Genomic DNA, 16,621 nt, shown 5'->3' on the forward strand with positions numbered 1-16,621 from the left:
AACCCAGAAACACCCGATGTCAATCAAGATCATTTCTTCTCGACATACCATGTACCTTCATTGCCATTCACCTTATCTTCATTTCCTCCACCATTAACCACCAGCTCAGAACCATCTGGATTTCTGAACGGTTTCGTTTGCATATAATCTTTGAATCTCCTTCTATCATGCTCCAAAGCGAAATGACGCCAATATACATTCTCCTGTGTCAAAGCTTGTAATCGGATCTACCACGGCCACGTTAGCCCACCACCCTTGGTTTTTTCTTTGGTCATACAATGCGATATTCGGAACGTCTATCTCACTCACCTCTTGCATCCTTGCCATAGCCTGTCTTTCACTAGCAATAACATTCCAATTCATCTTTTCCTCTTTCACCCTCTCCAACTCCTTTTTCATCTCTTCCATCTTGGTTTCAGCACTTTCACGCCGCTTGGTCTCATCCGATAATCTATCGGATAAAGCCAGTTGTGCGACGGTATGCGCTGAAAGGGAGTCGGAAGTTGATAATTGGAGTTTGGCAAATCGATCAGCGGATGCTTCGAGCTATGTAATCGATATGGCAAACATTCAATTAATCAGCTGTGCGTCCAAGGTATTTCCACCATATTGAATAACTCGGATATATGATATGGATTTATCAGAAGTAAAAGACTTGTTTTGCATCACTCACCCTCTCACGTAAAGAGTCCACCTCAGCTTGTAAGATTCTATTCCCATCTAAAACACTCTCATACTCTTTTACTCTACTTCCCATAGTCTCATACATATTCTCATCCAACTTGCTCAACCTACTCATCAATTCTTCTTGGAACGTCAGGGCATTCTGGCTCATCTCAATTATGGACAACTCAGTGGCCAATTTCGGTTTGTCCGCCTCTTCTTCATCTTCTTTTCGTTGTAGCAAGCTTTGTTCCATAGACTGGATTTTTTCTTTCTGTTCGATGATCTGTGAGAGTTGTTGGTGAATTTGAGATTGCATAGCCACAATCTCTGATTCTTTCTGATTGATCGATCTCTCAAAATTCTCACGTTCTTTCTCGAGCTACAATATCATGAAGCCCACAGTCAGCTATCTCTCCGGAGATCCGTTTCCGATGGCTCATCCAGCTCAGTCACTTACCTGTTCTTGATATTCCCTTAGTTCACTTCTCAATCCATCCTCCAAGTCCCTACTTTCATTGACGCTCCTCGCCAAAGCATCTCTTTCCAACTCAGCTGCCAAAGCCCTAGCGACCACTCCATCCAGTTCACCTTCTAACTTGTTCTGTCTCACACTCATCGATTCCATCCTACTCATCATTCCCTCAGATTGAATTCTCAGCTCGTCTCTATCCTGCCCTGTATCCTTCAATCGCTGATTCAGCACATCGGCTTGTGCACGAGATTCAGATATGGTTATGCGGTTATCTTCAATCTCCTCTCTCAATGCTGAGATTATCGCACGCTGATCATCTTCTTCCCTCGCTCTTTGTTCGGCTGCTTGCTGAGCATATTGTAATGCTTCGATCGCCTGGGTTAAGGTTGCAGAACCCGATAATTGAGTAGAGGCCACTTCGTCAAATTTGGAGAGAATCGCATGTTGGCCTGTGAGTATGGCTGCGATTAGGTCATGGGACTGGGTCTGGGATCGTTCTTTGTGACCCCCTTGAGCTTCCTGATGGGTAGGAGTAAGAGGTAATTTGTCGGTATCGCGCAAGGAAGTGAGAAGACGGGGATTCTCTTGCAAGAACGATGCGATTCTTTCAAGCGATTCTGGTGTGTTTGATTGGCGTTGGACATCAAGCTGAGAGATGACATCTACAATACAAGTGCACTCTATCAGCTCCGATGATCATTTCCGTGAGGTTGGTCGATTAGCTCACCTTGAACAGCACTAACAATCAAATCTTTCAGCCCATCCAGATCCTCTTCAGCTCTGTTTGGCATACTATCCCGCTTCTTCAGCAGATCTAGCATCTCATCCAACCTCTCATCATGTACTGAAACCTTCGCAGCCATGCCTCCTTGTTGAGCGGACCCAGGTGCGTTCTCATGATCTTCATGATCCACATTGACCACTCCTAATTTCCTCTTATCTTCCCTCATAGGGAACTCTACCGAGGTCCTTCTCGAAATCTCCTCGTCCGCTCGTAAGTACGCCCTGAGCTCGCCTACTCTCGAAGCGAACGTCGAAGCAACTCCCATCGTAGCTTCCGCTGAGGCAGGCGAAGAAACAAGCTCGTCCAAGTGATCTTCCGTAGGCATCGTATGTCTTCTGATAATCGACGGTTTGACCTGATGTCCTGTCTCGTAGATACCACTCGGAGCAGATATCGGGAAAGTCCATTCTCTGAATTTATTATTCACTGTCAAAGGATCAGGACTAGGTTCCACTCCATTTACTTTGGAAGGTAATTCAGGACTTGGTGCAGCAGATCTATCGAACCCTCTTTTCCTTCTGCTAGTATCAATATCAACTTTGGGATAGACCAATTCTTGGTCGTCTCCGTCGGCCTCGGCTCCACCATAATCCTCTAACATTTCTACAAGATCCCCAACTGCATTTCCAGAGGATGGCGCTGGCGTAGAAATTGGGATGGGGTCCCTCCAAGTCGGTATATCAGGTAAAGGCCTTCTAAGCGTCTTTGGGGGTGTATTATCCGTATCGACAAAGATCCGCGTTGGAATCAAGGGCGATCCATCTGCTGTCATATACGCAGCAGAAGCGAAAGTATCTCCAGTGGATTGAGGTGGGGTGGTATACTCGTCGACCTTGGCTGGGAGGAATGGACCAGTAGAAGCGGTGATATCTTTTGGGTCAGGAATAGGTGGTAGTGGTCTAGAAAGGGATGGTCGTCCAGTATGCGCCAAGGTCTCAGACCCGATACTGGCCTCGCCGGATAACACTGTAGTATGCGCCGACACAGGTGCATCAGGTTCTTCTTCTACGTTAGGCCGGGGTGTAAGTGGGAGCTGAACAGGATGAGAGGGATGGATGGTTATTTCCTTCAGGGGGATGATCGGTTCTTTGAGTGGTAGAGTAGGTGTATCGAGTGGATGGTATGAATTCTCTTCTGCCCTTCGCATTGACGGTCGATCATCCCTAGGGGGACGGTCGGAAGACATAGATCGGCTTCTCTCGCTCTAAAGGCAGTTCGTGAGCTTGGCTTCCTTTCAATACTGCCATTTCACTTACACTATGACTGCCTTCCGATGCTCTAGAATCCCTCTCGCTAACGCTCAATCGAGGGGACGCCTCCCTGATTCCCAGAACATCATGTCCAGTAACACTTGGAGTTGTCAAAAGATGTGTCTCGGAGAAAAGCCCTTCTTGACCGACAACACTATCCTCAATTCGTTCCTCTTCGTCTTCATCTGATTGCAATCGTGATTTGTTTTCTTCTAGATCAAAAGTACCTCCTCCAATGGGACTCGAAGGACCGAAAGCAACCGTATCAGCTCTTCCTCTTCCCGGTGGAATCACTTGTAAACCACTTTCCACTGAATCAGGTCGATGTTGCTCGAGTACAATTTCAGCGGGCGTAAGTATAGGTTCGTTGGAGCTAGGTGGTCTTGCCAAATCGTGGATTTCGCCAAGATCCTCCTGAAACCTATCTTGTGTCGGCAGATCGAGTACTGATGGAACGCTCGCATCCGCCTTGGTAGTCGAAGTGACCAGTATCGTGGATGCCGTGCTATCGCCTGTATCGAAGTCCGAGCGAGTCTGAGACATGGCAAGTGATTTAACTGGTGAAGTAACGGTAACACTTGATGCGATACTTGCAGGTGGGACAAAGGGTATGGCCGAAGGTTGCAGTCTGGGTTTTGTGGATGAAGGGATGGACCCGTATGATGGGACAAAGGTGGTGGCGGTAGGTCGGAGTGTCTTTTCACCGTTACTCGATGTAAGAGAAGCAGCTCTGATTCTGGTGTCTGGGAATGTGAAATCGGAACCCTTTGTTTTCGTAGGTGAAGCCTGTGGAGGGTTGAAAGCTAAGGCGGTCGGACGAAGCTTCTTCCCGTTGAGCGAGGAAGAAGAAGCTTCCGAGCCGTGTCGCTGATGACTGCCACTGAGCTGTGACATACCATGAGGAGCTGATGAGGGTATGAATGGGGCTGCAGAGGGTGTAAATGGTGGTGGATTACCGAGTGGCATACAGGCGGATGATGTCGCTTTGGGTACGAAGGGCGGAGGGGCCGGTATCATCGAAGGATGTATCGGAGAAGCGAAGGTGAATAATGTTGATCTTGGTACGAATAACTGTGCATTGGGATCGACAACAGGATGAGAGGAAGGAACGGTGAAGTGGAATGATGTCGACTGGGGTACGAAAGATTTTGCATCTGGTGGGAGTCTCTGTACTGCAGTAGCTGGTTGAGGGCGTCTGGTGGATATACCTAAAGCACCATACCCGAGAGTGGATGAAGGTGGTGTCCATGGCTCGGCAGTCGGACGCAGTCGTTTGGCTTGAGGTGAGGTAACATCCACTTGAATTGGTCCAGCCTGGCTGGTGATGTTATTGTCAACGTCTTCGGCTGATGATGATCGTATGTTGACAGAAAAAACCTCCGATCCTTCTTGGATCATGCTGATGTCATCCATTGGCCTGACGGTATCGCTTGACGTGACTGCGTCTATACTTTTCTTCCCTTTCTTCCTTGACCTTTTCGTATTTTGGACTTGTGCACGCTGTGTTTCGATAAGTCAGTACAGTATGCACTATCTACCTACCGATGTTGACTAGCTTATTGCACTCACCAGGACTTTCAGTTTCGCCATACTTGCGGCTTCAGACGTTGAGGTTTCCTTCGCCTCCAAAGCTTTCTGTCTGAGTTGCTCTGACTCGAAAGGCCGCTAATGAAGCTGTCAGCTTGAATTACGCTTCATATCATCGCTTGGCTCACCTTGTCCAGGAAGGGTGCAAAATCCGATGATTGCTTTTGCACCTCATCACCGTTCTGGGACCATTTGACAGGATTTGGATCCCGTATAGTCGACACAAGAATATCTTGAGACCAAGCACGCATCCTGGATCCACCATGGAGTAAATCCTCCTCTTCCCCATCTTCATCCCTACCTCTTTTCTCCAGTCTAATACTCTTTCTCTCATCAATCTCTTCCACAGGCTTCAGCGTACTGTCCTCCCAAGGGCGTATCTTTGAAGTTTCCGTAGCCGTAAGCGGCACATCCTCGAACTTCTCGGAGGTATTGAACTTATCATTCTGCCATCTGTCAACCTCATCGGAAGCACTTTTCTTATGGACATCCTCATTATCCGGCATCCTAGCTGGTGCAGATACTGCTTCCACCGTATTGATATTTTCTTCGAGGCCCCATGCTCGCATTTTCGATGGTTCAGGTGAAGGTGTCCAAGCTTGAAGACGAGAGCTTGATCCAGGAAAGATAGAATCGGCAGTGTACTCTTTTAGCTGATCAGCGGCGAGATCGATATCTCCCTTGGCACCATCGTGAGGGGCGGAGGCCGATCGTTCTAACCGTGCTGGGCCTGATACGGTTTCTCGTATTTCCCTTTCTCCATCTGACGACATGGCTTCGTCACCATCGTCACTCCAAGCTCTCATCTTTGATCCCGTTTTTGGTGCAATATCAACATCAATGATCTGCTCTTGTATACTGGTATTTTGCGGAAGATGTTCTTCCTCGGCAAACTCGCTAGAAGATTGTTCCAGCCTCGCAGGGCTAGACACGGATTCTGGTCCCAGTTGGTCCTCTTCCTCCCATACTATATTTGGCTCTTCATCACTCCATGCTCTCATCCTAGAGCCTGATTTCGGAGCCAGCTTGATATCTACCTTTGATGAATGGTTGATGATTTCAGCATCAAGCTCGACCGATTCATCTTGTGACGGCGCAGGGAGTTGCCGATCATGTTGTTCAATGTCAATCACATTCTTGATCAGCCGATCAGGACTGGAGATCGACATCTTCTCATCTTCTTCCCCAGAGATTTGATTCTCAGCTTCATTTTCATTATCACTCCAAGCTCTCATCTTCGATTTTCCTTTTGGCGAAGGTAAATGTCCAATCTCCTTTGCGATGACTTCGTCATTTCCCTTGCCCTCGACTTCGATGTCTTTGTATTGTTTCCAAGACCGAGCAGAAGACCCTCCGGATCCATCTCTCATATGACGCGCTGGGGATATCGTTTGTTTCTCGCCTTTCAGTTCTTCAGGATCTTTCAGAACCCCGCCTAATTGTTTCTTAAGGAAATCGGCGTTGCCCAATGGTGCATCCGAGAAAGATCGTTTGCTCGGACTGATAAGCTCTGAGCTATACGACGGAGGAGGTCGATCATCTCGGGTAACAGGTCGAGGGGGAAGACTGGGATGTGGTACCAGAGTGAATCGCTCGGAAGTCGTATCTCCTTCAACATGCCGATTATCGACTTCGACATGAATATCCTCTTTCATGACAGGTCGACTGGGCGATAAAGGATATTCATCCCATGGTCTATCCTTTTCCTGAGCTGGAACAGTTTCTTCGACCATGTTAACCGATTTGGAATCTTCCCCATTTTCATCCTCTGCAATGGGTGAAACAGGCATTTCGTAACCCAATACAGCCGAAATTTCAGCTTCGGTTTCGTCGTGCTCTTCAAGCTCTTCAGCCTCTGCTTCAGACGGAGTAGGAGGTCGTAATTTCTCCCAGCAATCCTGTCGTAACAGATCAGCTTTATTGGATTCTATACCATGATTACGGCTAGCTGACTTACCTCATCAGGAAAAGATATCAATACTGGTTTTCCGTTCCACATCCCTTCTTTCACCTCTTGTTCCTTGTCCGTGGACAAATCTATACTTGGTCTTCTTAATGTATTCTCACCGGGCCGATCAGGTGAGAGAGGTAAGGGAACACCGGTAGGGGATAATCTGATCCTCGGTTTCGGCCATGGGAAAGCTTCTTTCCTCGGTTTCCTCTCTTCTTCCATGAACTCCTCCTCGCCTTCCGCCATTTCGTCTTGATCTCCGATCGGCAGATCAGGCGATTCAGGAAGATGTAGTGGTTTAAGCGGCGAGTCAGGTGGGGAATAGGTTGATGGAGGTAATTTGAACGTTATCGGATTACCTTTATACCTATATTCGGAATTGCTACTCGCACCGCTAACTTGTCTTGATGAAGTAGACAACTCCCCTACGCTCGATGGGCCTTTTGAAGGGGATAGGTTCGGAGAGGTCTTCAAAGCTAGCATTTCATCAAAAGTTTTACCTCCCGGACCACCCAATACGGCTTTTGGTGGACCACTTTCCTTAGCTCTATATCCTCTATATTTCCTTTCGGACGATGGAAGGGATATCGAATCCTGTCTCCGTTGACCGAAGTTGGGCGAGAGCGATACAATCCTCCTATCGCCTATTGGAGAAGAGACCGACCTCGAGTCGTATGGTGTGCTGATGACTGAATGCGAAGGTGAGATCCTGCCTTGTTGAACGTGCGTATGAAGAGGTGATAAAGTTAGTGGTAATCCCTTATGAGATTGGTTGAGAGGTGATAAAGAAGTACGCGAAGATGAGTCCAGTGTCCAGGCTCGATTCAATGGTGGTGGAGGTGTTTGAAAGGTCTGTGCGGGATGGATGTTAGATTGAGGTGAGATAGTCGCTGAGCGAGATATACCTAACATTGCTCGGTCGGAGATGTAGTGATGACTATCACGTTGTAAATGTAGAGTCGGAGTAGGGGTGGGCATGGCTGGTCGAACAGTCGGATCAGGTTGAGGTATCATATGAGGTGGAGGATCGTAGTTGGTCAAAGTCTGCGCAGGTATTGGTTCAATTTTCATCAAGTATGACTTATTGTAATTGATAGGCTGAGTTGGAGGCGTAAATTCCATAGCTCTAGCCAAAGCTTTTCTCCTGGGTGATACCCTCCTCTCATAAGTTTCTTCCACTGGGTCACCATAATCTATACCCAGTGCTGACGGATCATCATGATACCTCTTTAATCTGCTCACGCCATCATCCACCGGTGGGCTGACTTCCAAAGGTCTGAAAGAAAATGAAGATGCCGAAGGGTTCAGCTGGGAGGGTTGTCGAGAATGCCCATATGGTTCTTGGGGATGATGAGGCTGAGGTTGCGAGATTGATTGTTGTGGTATGTCCGGTGGTAGAGGAGGGAAACGGAAATTCTGATTGAGCGGAAGGGGTTGCACAGTGCGAGGAGAAGGGTTGAACGGTGGTGCACTGGGGTCGATCGAGTGATTATAGGGATACATGTCCTATTAGACGGTACACAAAAGTCAGCTGCCAGTCTGAAGTGAGAATGCGAATGCAGATGATTAGGGTGAGCAGTGCTCTTACCTATGTCACAGGTCTTCTCGCCCTACACTTCAAGTTTCAGTCGTATACAGGTTCGTCAAAGGTCGTTACTATGGGAAATCAGCTGTCCAACAGGGGACTTTTAGTTGTGCAAGACTGAATGATTGGGTGATCAAGGTCAGTGGAGAGGTCCCAATGAAGAAGAGACAGATGCGAATGCAAATGTGGTTGTATGAGTGCAGTGTGAGCAGTGCGTGGTAACGGACAACTACCACTCTCACCTCAGACTAGTAACTTTGATTGTGTGGGTGAGTGTGCATGACTCGGGCGCACTGATCGCCGCTCACACTGATCTTTTGGGTGATCCTGATCCGAAGCAGAAATGCTGGTTGTCTTATTGTCTTTTTATCTTTGCACACTCAAACTGTTCTTTCATCTTCGATCTTCATGCCAGACAGCATCTGAATGAGTCCTCGTCTCACGAGTGACTGGATGATATATCATCACTATCGTTCCAATCAGCGCTACGAAGGCCGATGAAAGAGGATAGCGAACTCACCAGCTCTCAATTGGTCGGTTGTCCAATCTCCTCTGCAATCATTCTGTCCGTCAGACATCAAGCATTCCTTCATACACGTGATGACCACGGTTGACTATCATAGGAAATCAATCTACAGCCCATAATCCTGGTCAGCTTGATGCTTTAAATGTGGTCTTGTCAATGATCGATCTCCCATAGTCCATCATCGGCTCTGAACCAGTCCAAAATAACGCTCGAGCCTCCTTCATCGCGCGCATCAAGCCGATGAACCGGCGCACTGACCTTCTATTTTATTTCAGCGTGATAGCGCGTCATGCTTCTTATATGGTGCCCCGCTTGATCCTGGGGTGAAAATTGATAGGATTTAAGGTTGGGTCGAACTCTTTATGACGTTTTGGTGAATGACCATTTAAAAGACATTTGACAGTTGACATTCCATACCATACCCATAGCATGGGACATTTTGTTCATCATCTTGTACTTGTATATATACACTCAAATGGGAAGAGCTCAGTAGAACATCCGATTTAATGTGTGACCAATAATCCACATTTCAAACAATGGCCTTACCATCCACCTACCATCTCAATCATTCCCTACCCAATCGATCACCGACTCAACGACCTCGTTCCTTATCTTTATCAGAGTATCAACCCCTAAACTTCGATCGAGATGCTTTGGAATCAGCATACCAGCAATCGCTCAATCTCCCTTCGAGCCATTCAAGCTCTCTCACTGGACACTCCGCGTCCAACTCATTCAGCTTCAAAGGACTAAGTACCGAGACGCACAATACTACCGCCACGGGCAGCTCCGATGATATGTTGACACATCCAAAAGGAGCTTTTGCCGGTGTAGGAGCAGGACATACACTCACACCACCTCAATCACCAATACATAAAGCTACCTCCAAACTTAATCAGGCAACATTGTTATCACCTATACCTTCTACTCCAATTGATAGACCACCTACACCACCTCCACGTCCTAATGATGAGGAACTTCCCGAAACTACCTTCCAACCCCCACCTCAGCCACGTCTCCCACCCAGACCTGCTCTCAGACAGAAACCGAGTCCACCGAGTTTAACGATGAGACGTAGTCAGTCGGAAGTGGATATGATAGGACATCAACAGTGGGATGGAGCAAACGAGTACATCGAAGGTGATGGGCATGGTAGATCAAAGAGGAGAGCTTTGCCTGCTATACCTACGAATGTACCTGCCCCCGTTAGTATAGCTAGTCTATATCATCAAACGCGAGTGTTCCAGCTGACTGATTTTTCTTGTAACTGTCATAGGAACCACCTCAGTGGGAGTAAGTGATTCTTTCGAAGATCTTCGGTCATCTCCGTTCATTTGTTACGGGAGATGTTCGGAGGTCCAAGACGACGTCACCTCGATCTCGATATGGATATATGGATGCTAATTTTTTCGGTACTTTGATATAGACCAGATTACAAACCTCAAATCCCAAGTGAACTTACAGCGCCTTCAGCCCAATACGCCTACGCGAGTCTCAGTGCACCCCCTCCGAACCTACCGCCGAGAAGGAATCAGAGATCTCAACAAATCAGTATGGGCTCTGCTCCTGGATCAAGCATAAACGTCAACGTAGCCGGACCCAGTGGTTCTGCATCTGCATCCGGCTGTGGATCCGGAGTACGTCCCCCTATGAGTACTGGACAGAGTATCGGCACTATCGTATCTTCCACTTCCAGTTCGGGTGTAGGTGTCCCAATGCAATCTCCCCCAGCGGGTGCACCAGATTATCCTCCAACCAATCAGCCTGGGTCGTCCTCCTCATTAACAAATAAGCCAAGGAGAGATGCGGAGAAAGAAGTCTTATTGAGAGCACAAGATAGGATGTCAATTTGGTCAACTCATTATCTCGATCCATCTTTGAAACAATCGTTAATACATGTTCCGCACCAAGTTACCAATGCGGCTAATATCGCTTTGAGCGGATTGTCAAGTGGACCAAAAGAAAAGTACAATACGACGATTGGAGCTCCGATAGATGGACTGGCAAAAATGGCAAAAGAATGGGTGGTAACTCCCGATGCGAGGTTTATAGCTGAACATGGTGGGATTGAGTTAGGTCTGGGTGTGATCAATTCACATAATCCGCAACAACAGGATTGGGAGAAGGATAAGGGGAGAAAGAAAGCGAGAGTTGAGGTTAGTAGTAAGACGGGTGGGATAAAGGTTGATATTGTGAGCTGATTTTGATTATACCGTATAATGGTTCCGGGCGTGTAAGCTGATTGGATATGAGTCGATAGGTCGAACTAGATCAAGACAGACAGATTGATCTGAAGATCGAAACGAAATCTGGTGATGTACTTGTATTACTGTGAGTGAGATCAACATTCTAACATGAAAGTATGAAGTATTGGCTGATCTCGGTTGTTGTGCTACTTTACTATAGACCAGATGAATTTCATGGTCCAATCCATATAACATCCTCTCGCCCTCCTGAATCACTATCGATAATATCCCCATTACTCAAACCGCTGTCAAACCCTTACTCCAATTTCTATACGACGTTTATGGTCCCCCTATCGCTTTCGAGAAATATGAAGAAATCCAATTCGGTCGAATACAACTCTAATGTAAACCTTGAGAAATACCTTCCAAAGAGCTTCAAAGAGCAAAGTGATCTTTTCGATCAATTGTATGGTGGATATCAATCGCATTCGAGGATTGATCATTCGAAAATATCCATTAGGTCCGATAAAGGGCGGGTAGTTTTGGGATTGAGAGAATCGAAAGATGAAAGGGATCTTGAAGGAATGGGTTTGAGGGTCGGTGTGAAAGGTGGTGAAGGGAAGAGAAAGAGGTGGTGGAGGATGTCAACCTAATGTAGAAGGTGGTGAAGTATAAAGCCTGTTCGTGCAGATGTCAAGAGAGAAAAGCCGATCAGTCAATCGGAGTTGGGAGGAAGTCGAAGAGTAAGTATACCGGAGAACAGTGAGGAGAAACGCACGGCAACGGGATGAGGTGATCTAATGATTTTCAACGACAAACGAAAAGATTTAATGATTGTTCGGGAAAGGAAATGAACAGGATGAGGATCTTACAATGATCCTTCCCGTCAGAATACACGAATACGATTTTTTCTTCTTCTGACATATCATTTATAATAACGAATAATACACGAATTATAATACGTTGCATGATTATATTGGACATGGGTCTGATGTAGTCTTCTTGGACGTATGATATATAATACACGTAGTATATCTAGTAATATGCAATTAATGATGATTACCGTGATTGATCGAGATTTAGAAGCAACAATCACAATCGAATGGACATAAGGGGGTACCTGTTACCCAAACGAAAATTAGCTACCGTCCATGACATCTAACACTGAAGTGAGGAGTGCAAACGCACCTCCAGCAGTAGGATCAATCTGTAAATCAGCTTCTTTGTAAATCACATAACCTTCTTCCGTCTTACGTCCTATCGTATTGACAAGTTCAAATAAGTCAGCAGTCACTCCAGTAGATCCAAATTCATCTTAGAGAAATGATACACGATAAAAAACACTTACCAGTCCCTGTACCTCTCGAATCAGCAAACAACGCATCATCCTCTCTATCCTTATTCGACTTTATCTTCTTACCACCCTTCGACGATGTAGCTTTGGCAGCTTCTATCTTCTTACGTATTTCAGCGAGTGAAGAAGGATCAATTATCTCTTCTACTTTTCTTTGTGGGAGCCTCTCCTCCTGTTCCTCATCATCATCGAAATCTTCGAGATCCTCAAATTCTTCATCATCAAACTCGTCAGAATCTTCAGACTCTTCGTCTACGGATTTCTTAGTTGGTTTATCATTCTTCTCTATCACCGGCCCCCCAATCTTCTTCTTCTTTTTCTCAGGTTCATTCGTACTCGATTTGGACTTTTCCAAGTTCTTCTTTTTATCCACTTTTACTGGCTCGTCCGCTTTGCGCTTTTTCGGAGCAGCAAAGATGTCATCTATCGAAGTTGAGTTTGATGTCGATTGGTTCTTCTGCTGCTGAGTGAGTTTGACAGCTTTCTTCGAACTTGAAGCGGGAGCAGGTATAACGGAGGTTGATGGTTTCTTGCCCATTTTGGCTAGTAGTCTTGTAAAGTGATGTATGCTCGTGTGTTTCAAGTGTTGTGAATCGATAGAGATTCAAAAATTAATATGAAGATTGAAATTTTCAGATGACTTGATAGTCATGGTGGATGGAAGGGTCTGTGCGCCGGGTATATCAAATCACCGAACATCTGTCAGCTATTCAACCCACTTCACTGCTGTATCTCTCCTCGTATCTTCTCTGTCCGTTGTTCTCTCAATCCCACTAGCCTTACAACCTCACAACAGCGAGTACATACACAGACAGAGTCGCTCAGCAGCTCACTCGAGATCGGACAGGAGATTAATCGATATATCCATCTGGCGTTAGTGAAGAGAGGAGAAGCCAACACCATGTCCCCACTGACAGCGTATCACTCCCTCCTCCTATGCAACCTCTCCACCGTCCAGACCATCGAATCCGGCCTGAGCAACATAACGTGGTTCTTGCCAGGTCGATTCGAAGACGCTGAACTGGCTTCAGAGGGGTGTAAGCTATACTTCGTCCCGTTATCAATAAATAGCTGGAGCTGATTGATATCCTAACGTATATGTAGTATACGCCTTGTTAGGCTTAGTATCGAACTATCACGATCAAATCCTTCGTTCTCATATTCCTCGTGAACTGTCTTTACCACCTCATCCTTTCATAGATCAGTCAAAGCTCCCTGCTTCGAGCCACACGGGTATTAATAGTAATAGTGGCACGGTAGGAAGGATATCTCCTTTACTTCCCGCTGAATCTGAACATACTCGATATACTCGATATTGGACGAAACAATCGCCAACTTACAGAAGAGCGAGTAAGGCATTGACTACCATTGGGTATCTGGAGTTGGTCGTGGAGATGATTGCGATGAAGAAAGGTGGAGATAGATTTAGATGGAGAGTTGTATTGATAATCGAATTGATCAAGTAAGCGGAACCGTAACCAGTACGATACCAAATCGGATGTGTCACCATCTCAACATACGTGCTTTGCAGTGGAGAGACACTACACTACTCGAGCTGATCATCTCTCTGAAATGGTATAGAACATTCCTCCGTCTGACTATTTTGAGAATAACCAAACGACCGGTCTTATCTCCTTGTACTCCTCAACGAGAGATTGATCCTTCTTCTCTACCTTCCGAGATCCTATCCTCTTCTTCATCATCAAACGAAGATCAGTCAACCAGCAAGATGAAATTAACACCCCTAACACAGCTACTTACACCCTACGCACCTCTGAAAGATCATCTATACCCTATGATCGACAATCTCCCTGAATCGCATTTGACCCATCCTCTCAACCTGATCAAGGAGTTGAAAGGGAAGGAATACATTTCAGAAATTATTTGGAGCTCGGTAGGGTTAATCCACGTTTTATTACTTATGAGGACTTCTGTAAGTACCAATCATACCACTCAATCTATACCACCACTGCACTCATCTCACTAACATGCGTACATGTATTTAGCGCCAGTCAAATGCCTCAGCATACAAACCCCTTTCTCTACCTACACTCTCCCGCTCGTATATCCCTTACCTATCAACTCTCCGTCTCCTCCTGCTTGCTAGGGTCATGCGTCCTTCCCATAAATCTTCAAATCTCGGTATGACCCACAATTCCTCCCAAGATAGGAAGCTGCTAGCCAGGGCATTCTTAACCGGTCCAATGTGGTTGGGATTCACCCGACCAAAGGTACTGGGTTTGACGAAGTTGGTGGAGAAAATACCCATCGTAGGGCTTGTGGGTGATTTGGTTGAAGGTTATCTACCTCTGGTGGATGATTATTTCTATTGTGAGTTGATTGTCTACCGGACGTGAAAGGTTGTGATGGGAAGAGATAGCTTAATCGACTGAACTTCTTTAGATACCTCTTCGTAAATTGGTGGATTGATTTTTGACCAATGGTTCACGCAAGAATACAACACCCATTGAATTGGAGGAACTGGCCGCCGCATCCATGCTGTAAAGATCTCATGAATGTATATTCATATGCATGATACTATTACAACGATCCCACAATGCGTTTACCTCTATCCACCGTCTCAGGTGACTACGTTCCTTTCCCAAAGATCCTTCTCTACTTTTATACCGGTGTCAAGACCAAATCAAGTCTTCTTCTTGAGTAGACCTTTCTGTAGCCACCTAATTCCAGTCAAACCATATTAGCTGACCACCTCGCTCAAAACAGAAAGAGATGCTGCTCACTTTGGTATTTTTTTCTCACCTGTCCCTGTTGATGCTTGTCCCGGCCCCGGGATGGAATTACCTTTCTGCTGATTCGACGAATTCGATTCTGATTTAGGGACAGAAGGTGGAAGGGGTTGTGATTTTGCTTTTAAGTGATCTTGGATCGGAGCAGGGTAAGAGCTTCCTACGAACATTCAAGAGTGAGGAGTAAAACCACATGAGTATGATCGTATTGTCATGTCCAACGACACAACTCACCATTCATAGCCTCATCATCTTCCCATCTTACCAACAACACACTCTGTGGTACCAATCCCAATTCATACAACGTCTCTTTACCTCCCGTACCGCCTTGCAGACCTTGTAATGTCCCTCCTTTCACCGGACCGTAATTTGCTGGAGTGATTATAGATGATTTGGCATAAGTCGGTTTTGGTTTGGTTTTAGATTGGGTAGAAGAGGTTGGGGTTGGGATGGAATGTTCAGGATATTTAGTTCGGGGAGGTTGGTCTGGTATACGTACAAGTAATTATGATTAGATATGAGCGTTAGTGTATAGATAAGTTGAATGGTAGGTGAAGCTTATACACTCACAAAGTATGAATGGTTTATTTATCGCCTCTTCTATCAAAGCCGTTCGAATGAATTCATAGACAGGTTGTATACTGATCAGATCAGGAGGATCATCATCAGCTGAGAGGTTCTCACAACCTGCACCACACAGGTGATTCTCATTTGAGCTTGAATATGGTTCACTCACGGAGAATCACTTGGGAATATGTTTTGTATGATAGTCCCATCAGAAAATTTGATCCTAATCGTGGTCTATGATTTTACATCAAGATTAAATCATCTGTCAGCTTGATGTACATTTGACAGACCCCATTCCTATGTTTCCATATACTAGTATACGACCAGCATCAACATAACCCTTGCATCTTCCTCTCTCTAGGCCATGAGATATGTTCAACGTCCTGCACTCTTCCCCTATATTTAGTTGATATTACCGCTCAACACTCACATTAGGCCATCTATCCTTCTTCAACTTCTCCCTCTCAGCCTTCTCCGCCTCTCTATACTTGGCCGTCAAGAGCGGAGCCTCATTCAGACGTTTGTTCCTAGCAAGTACGGAAGAATGGTGGGATTGTACGTCTGCGAGGGTAGGTTCGAAGAAGGATTCGTCAGGTTCGGCTATATCACAAATACGAGGACATATCATTGTAAGCTGATCACCGTATGACATTACGTTGGGGGAAGAATAAGCATACTCTTAGGTGTTGCTGTGGTTGTTTCTGATATAGGTTTATAGACTTTTATACCTCCTTCTGCTTCCACATCCATTTCTGTGGGACCAGGAGTATTTATCGATGTCGATGTGGAGGCTGAAGGTTGGGGTGTATCTGTTAAGCCAGTAGCTTGAGGAGCAGGAGCTGACGCTGATGCTTCGCTAGCATCTGCCTGCGGGAGTGAGTCTATCGGTGTGCTCATGGTATCGATACAGGTCAATCGTTGAGATGAATTGTAAGGAAAGAAA

General features: G+C 45.9%; 5 protein-coding genes across 5 annotated transcripts; 2 read left to right on the forward strand and 3 right to left on the reverse strand.

The window, feature by feature from the left end:
• Window positions 1-29: 29 nt before the first annotated feature.
• On the reverse strand, window positions 30-8,213 carry L199_006424 (uncharacterized protein; the record flags this gene model as incomplete). Its single annotated transcript, XM_064892123.1, has 9 exons — window positions 30-227; window positions 310-546; window positions 674-1,045; window positions 1,124-1,800; window positions 1,866-3,126; window positions 3,179-4,672; window positions 4,742-4,837; window positions 4,888-6,657; window positions 6,717-8,213. 9 exons carry the CDS (start codon window positions 8,211-8,213, stop codon window positions 30-32), a joined length of 7,602 nt encoding a protein of 2,533 aa, XP_064748195.1.
• A 1,144-nt stretch (window positions 8,214-9,357) lies between these two features.
• L199_006425 (uncharacterized protein) lies at window positions 9,358-11,660 on the forward strand (the record flags this gene model as incomplete). Its single annotated transcript, XM_064892124.1, has 5 exons — window positions 9,358-10,026; window positions 10,098-10,114; window positions 10,248-11,013; window positions 11,082-11,152; window positions 11,228-11,660. 5 exons carry the CDS (start codon window positions 9,358-9,360, stop codon window positions 11,658-11,660), a joined length of 1,956 nt encoding a protein of 651 aa, XP_064748196.1.
• Window positions 11,661-12,086: 426 nt separating this feature from the next.
• L199_006426 (uncharacterized protein) lies at window positions 12,087-12,899 on the reverse strand (the record flags this gene model as incomplete). Its single annotated transcript, XM_064892125.1, has 3 exons — window positions 12,087-12,127; window positions 12,196-12,264; window positions 12,356-12,899. The coding sequence occupies 3 exons, from the start codon at window positions 12,897-12,899 to the stop codon at window positions 12,087-12,089; spliced, it is 654 nt and encodes a 217-aa protein (XP_064748197.1).
• Window positions 12,900-13,262: 363 nt separating this feature from the next.
• On the forward strand, window positions 13,263-14,778 carry L199_006427 (uncharacterized protein; the record flags this gene model as incomplete). Its single annotated transcript, XM_064892126.1, has 5 exons — window positions 13,263-13,398; window positions 13,466-13,823; window positions 13,943-14,294; window positions 14,368-14,692; window positions 14,765-14,778. The coding sequence occupies 5 exons, from the start codon at window positions 13,263-13,265 to the stop codon at window positions 14,776-14,778; spliced, it is 1,185 nt and encodes a 394-aa protein (XP_064748198.1).
• A 227-nt stretch (window positions 14,779-15,005) lies between these two features.
• L199_006428 (uncharacterized protein) lies at window positions 15,006-16,575 on the reverse strand (the record flags this gene model as incomplete). Its single annotated transcript, XM_064892127.1, has 7 exons — window positions 15,006-15,042; window positions 15,106-15,271; window positions 15,346-15,597; window positions 15,682-15,752; window positions 15,848-15,912; window positions 16,109-16,278; window positions 16,356-16,575. The coding sequence occupies 7 exons, from the start codon at window positions 16,573-16,575 to the stop codon at window positions 15,006-15,008; spliced, it is 981 nt and encodes a 326-aa protein (XP_064748199.1).
• Between the last annotated feature and the right edge of the window lie 46 nt (window positions 16,576-16,621).

The sequence above is a fragment of the Kwoniella botswanensis genome, chromosome 1 (genome assembly GCF_036426115.1).
Source record: "Kwoniella botswanensis chromosome 1, complete sequence".
NCBI lineage: Eukaryota > Fungi > Basidiomycota > Tremellomycetes > Tremellales > Cryptococcaceae > Kwoniella > Kwoniella botswanensis.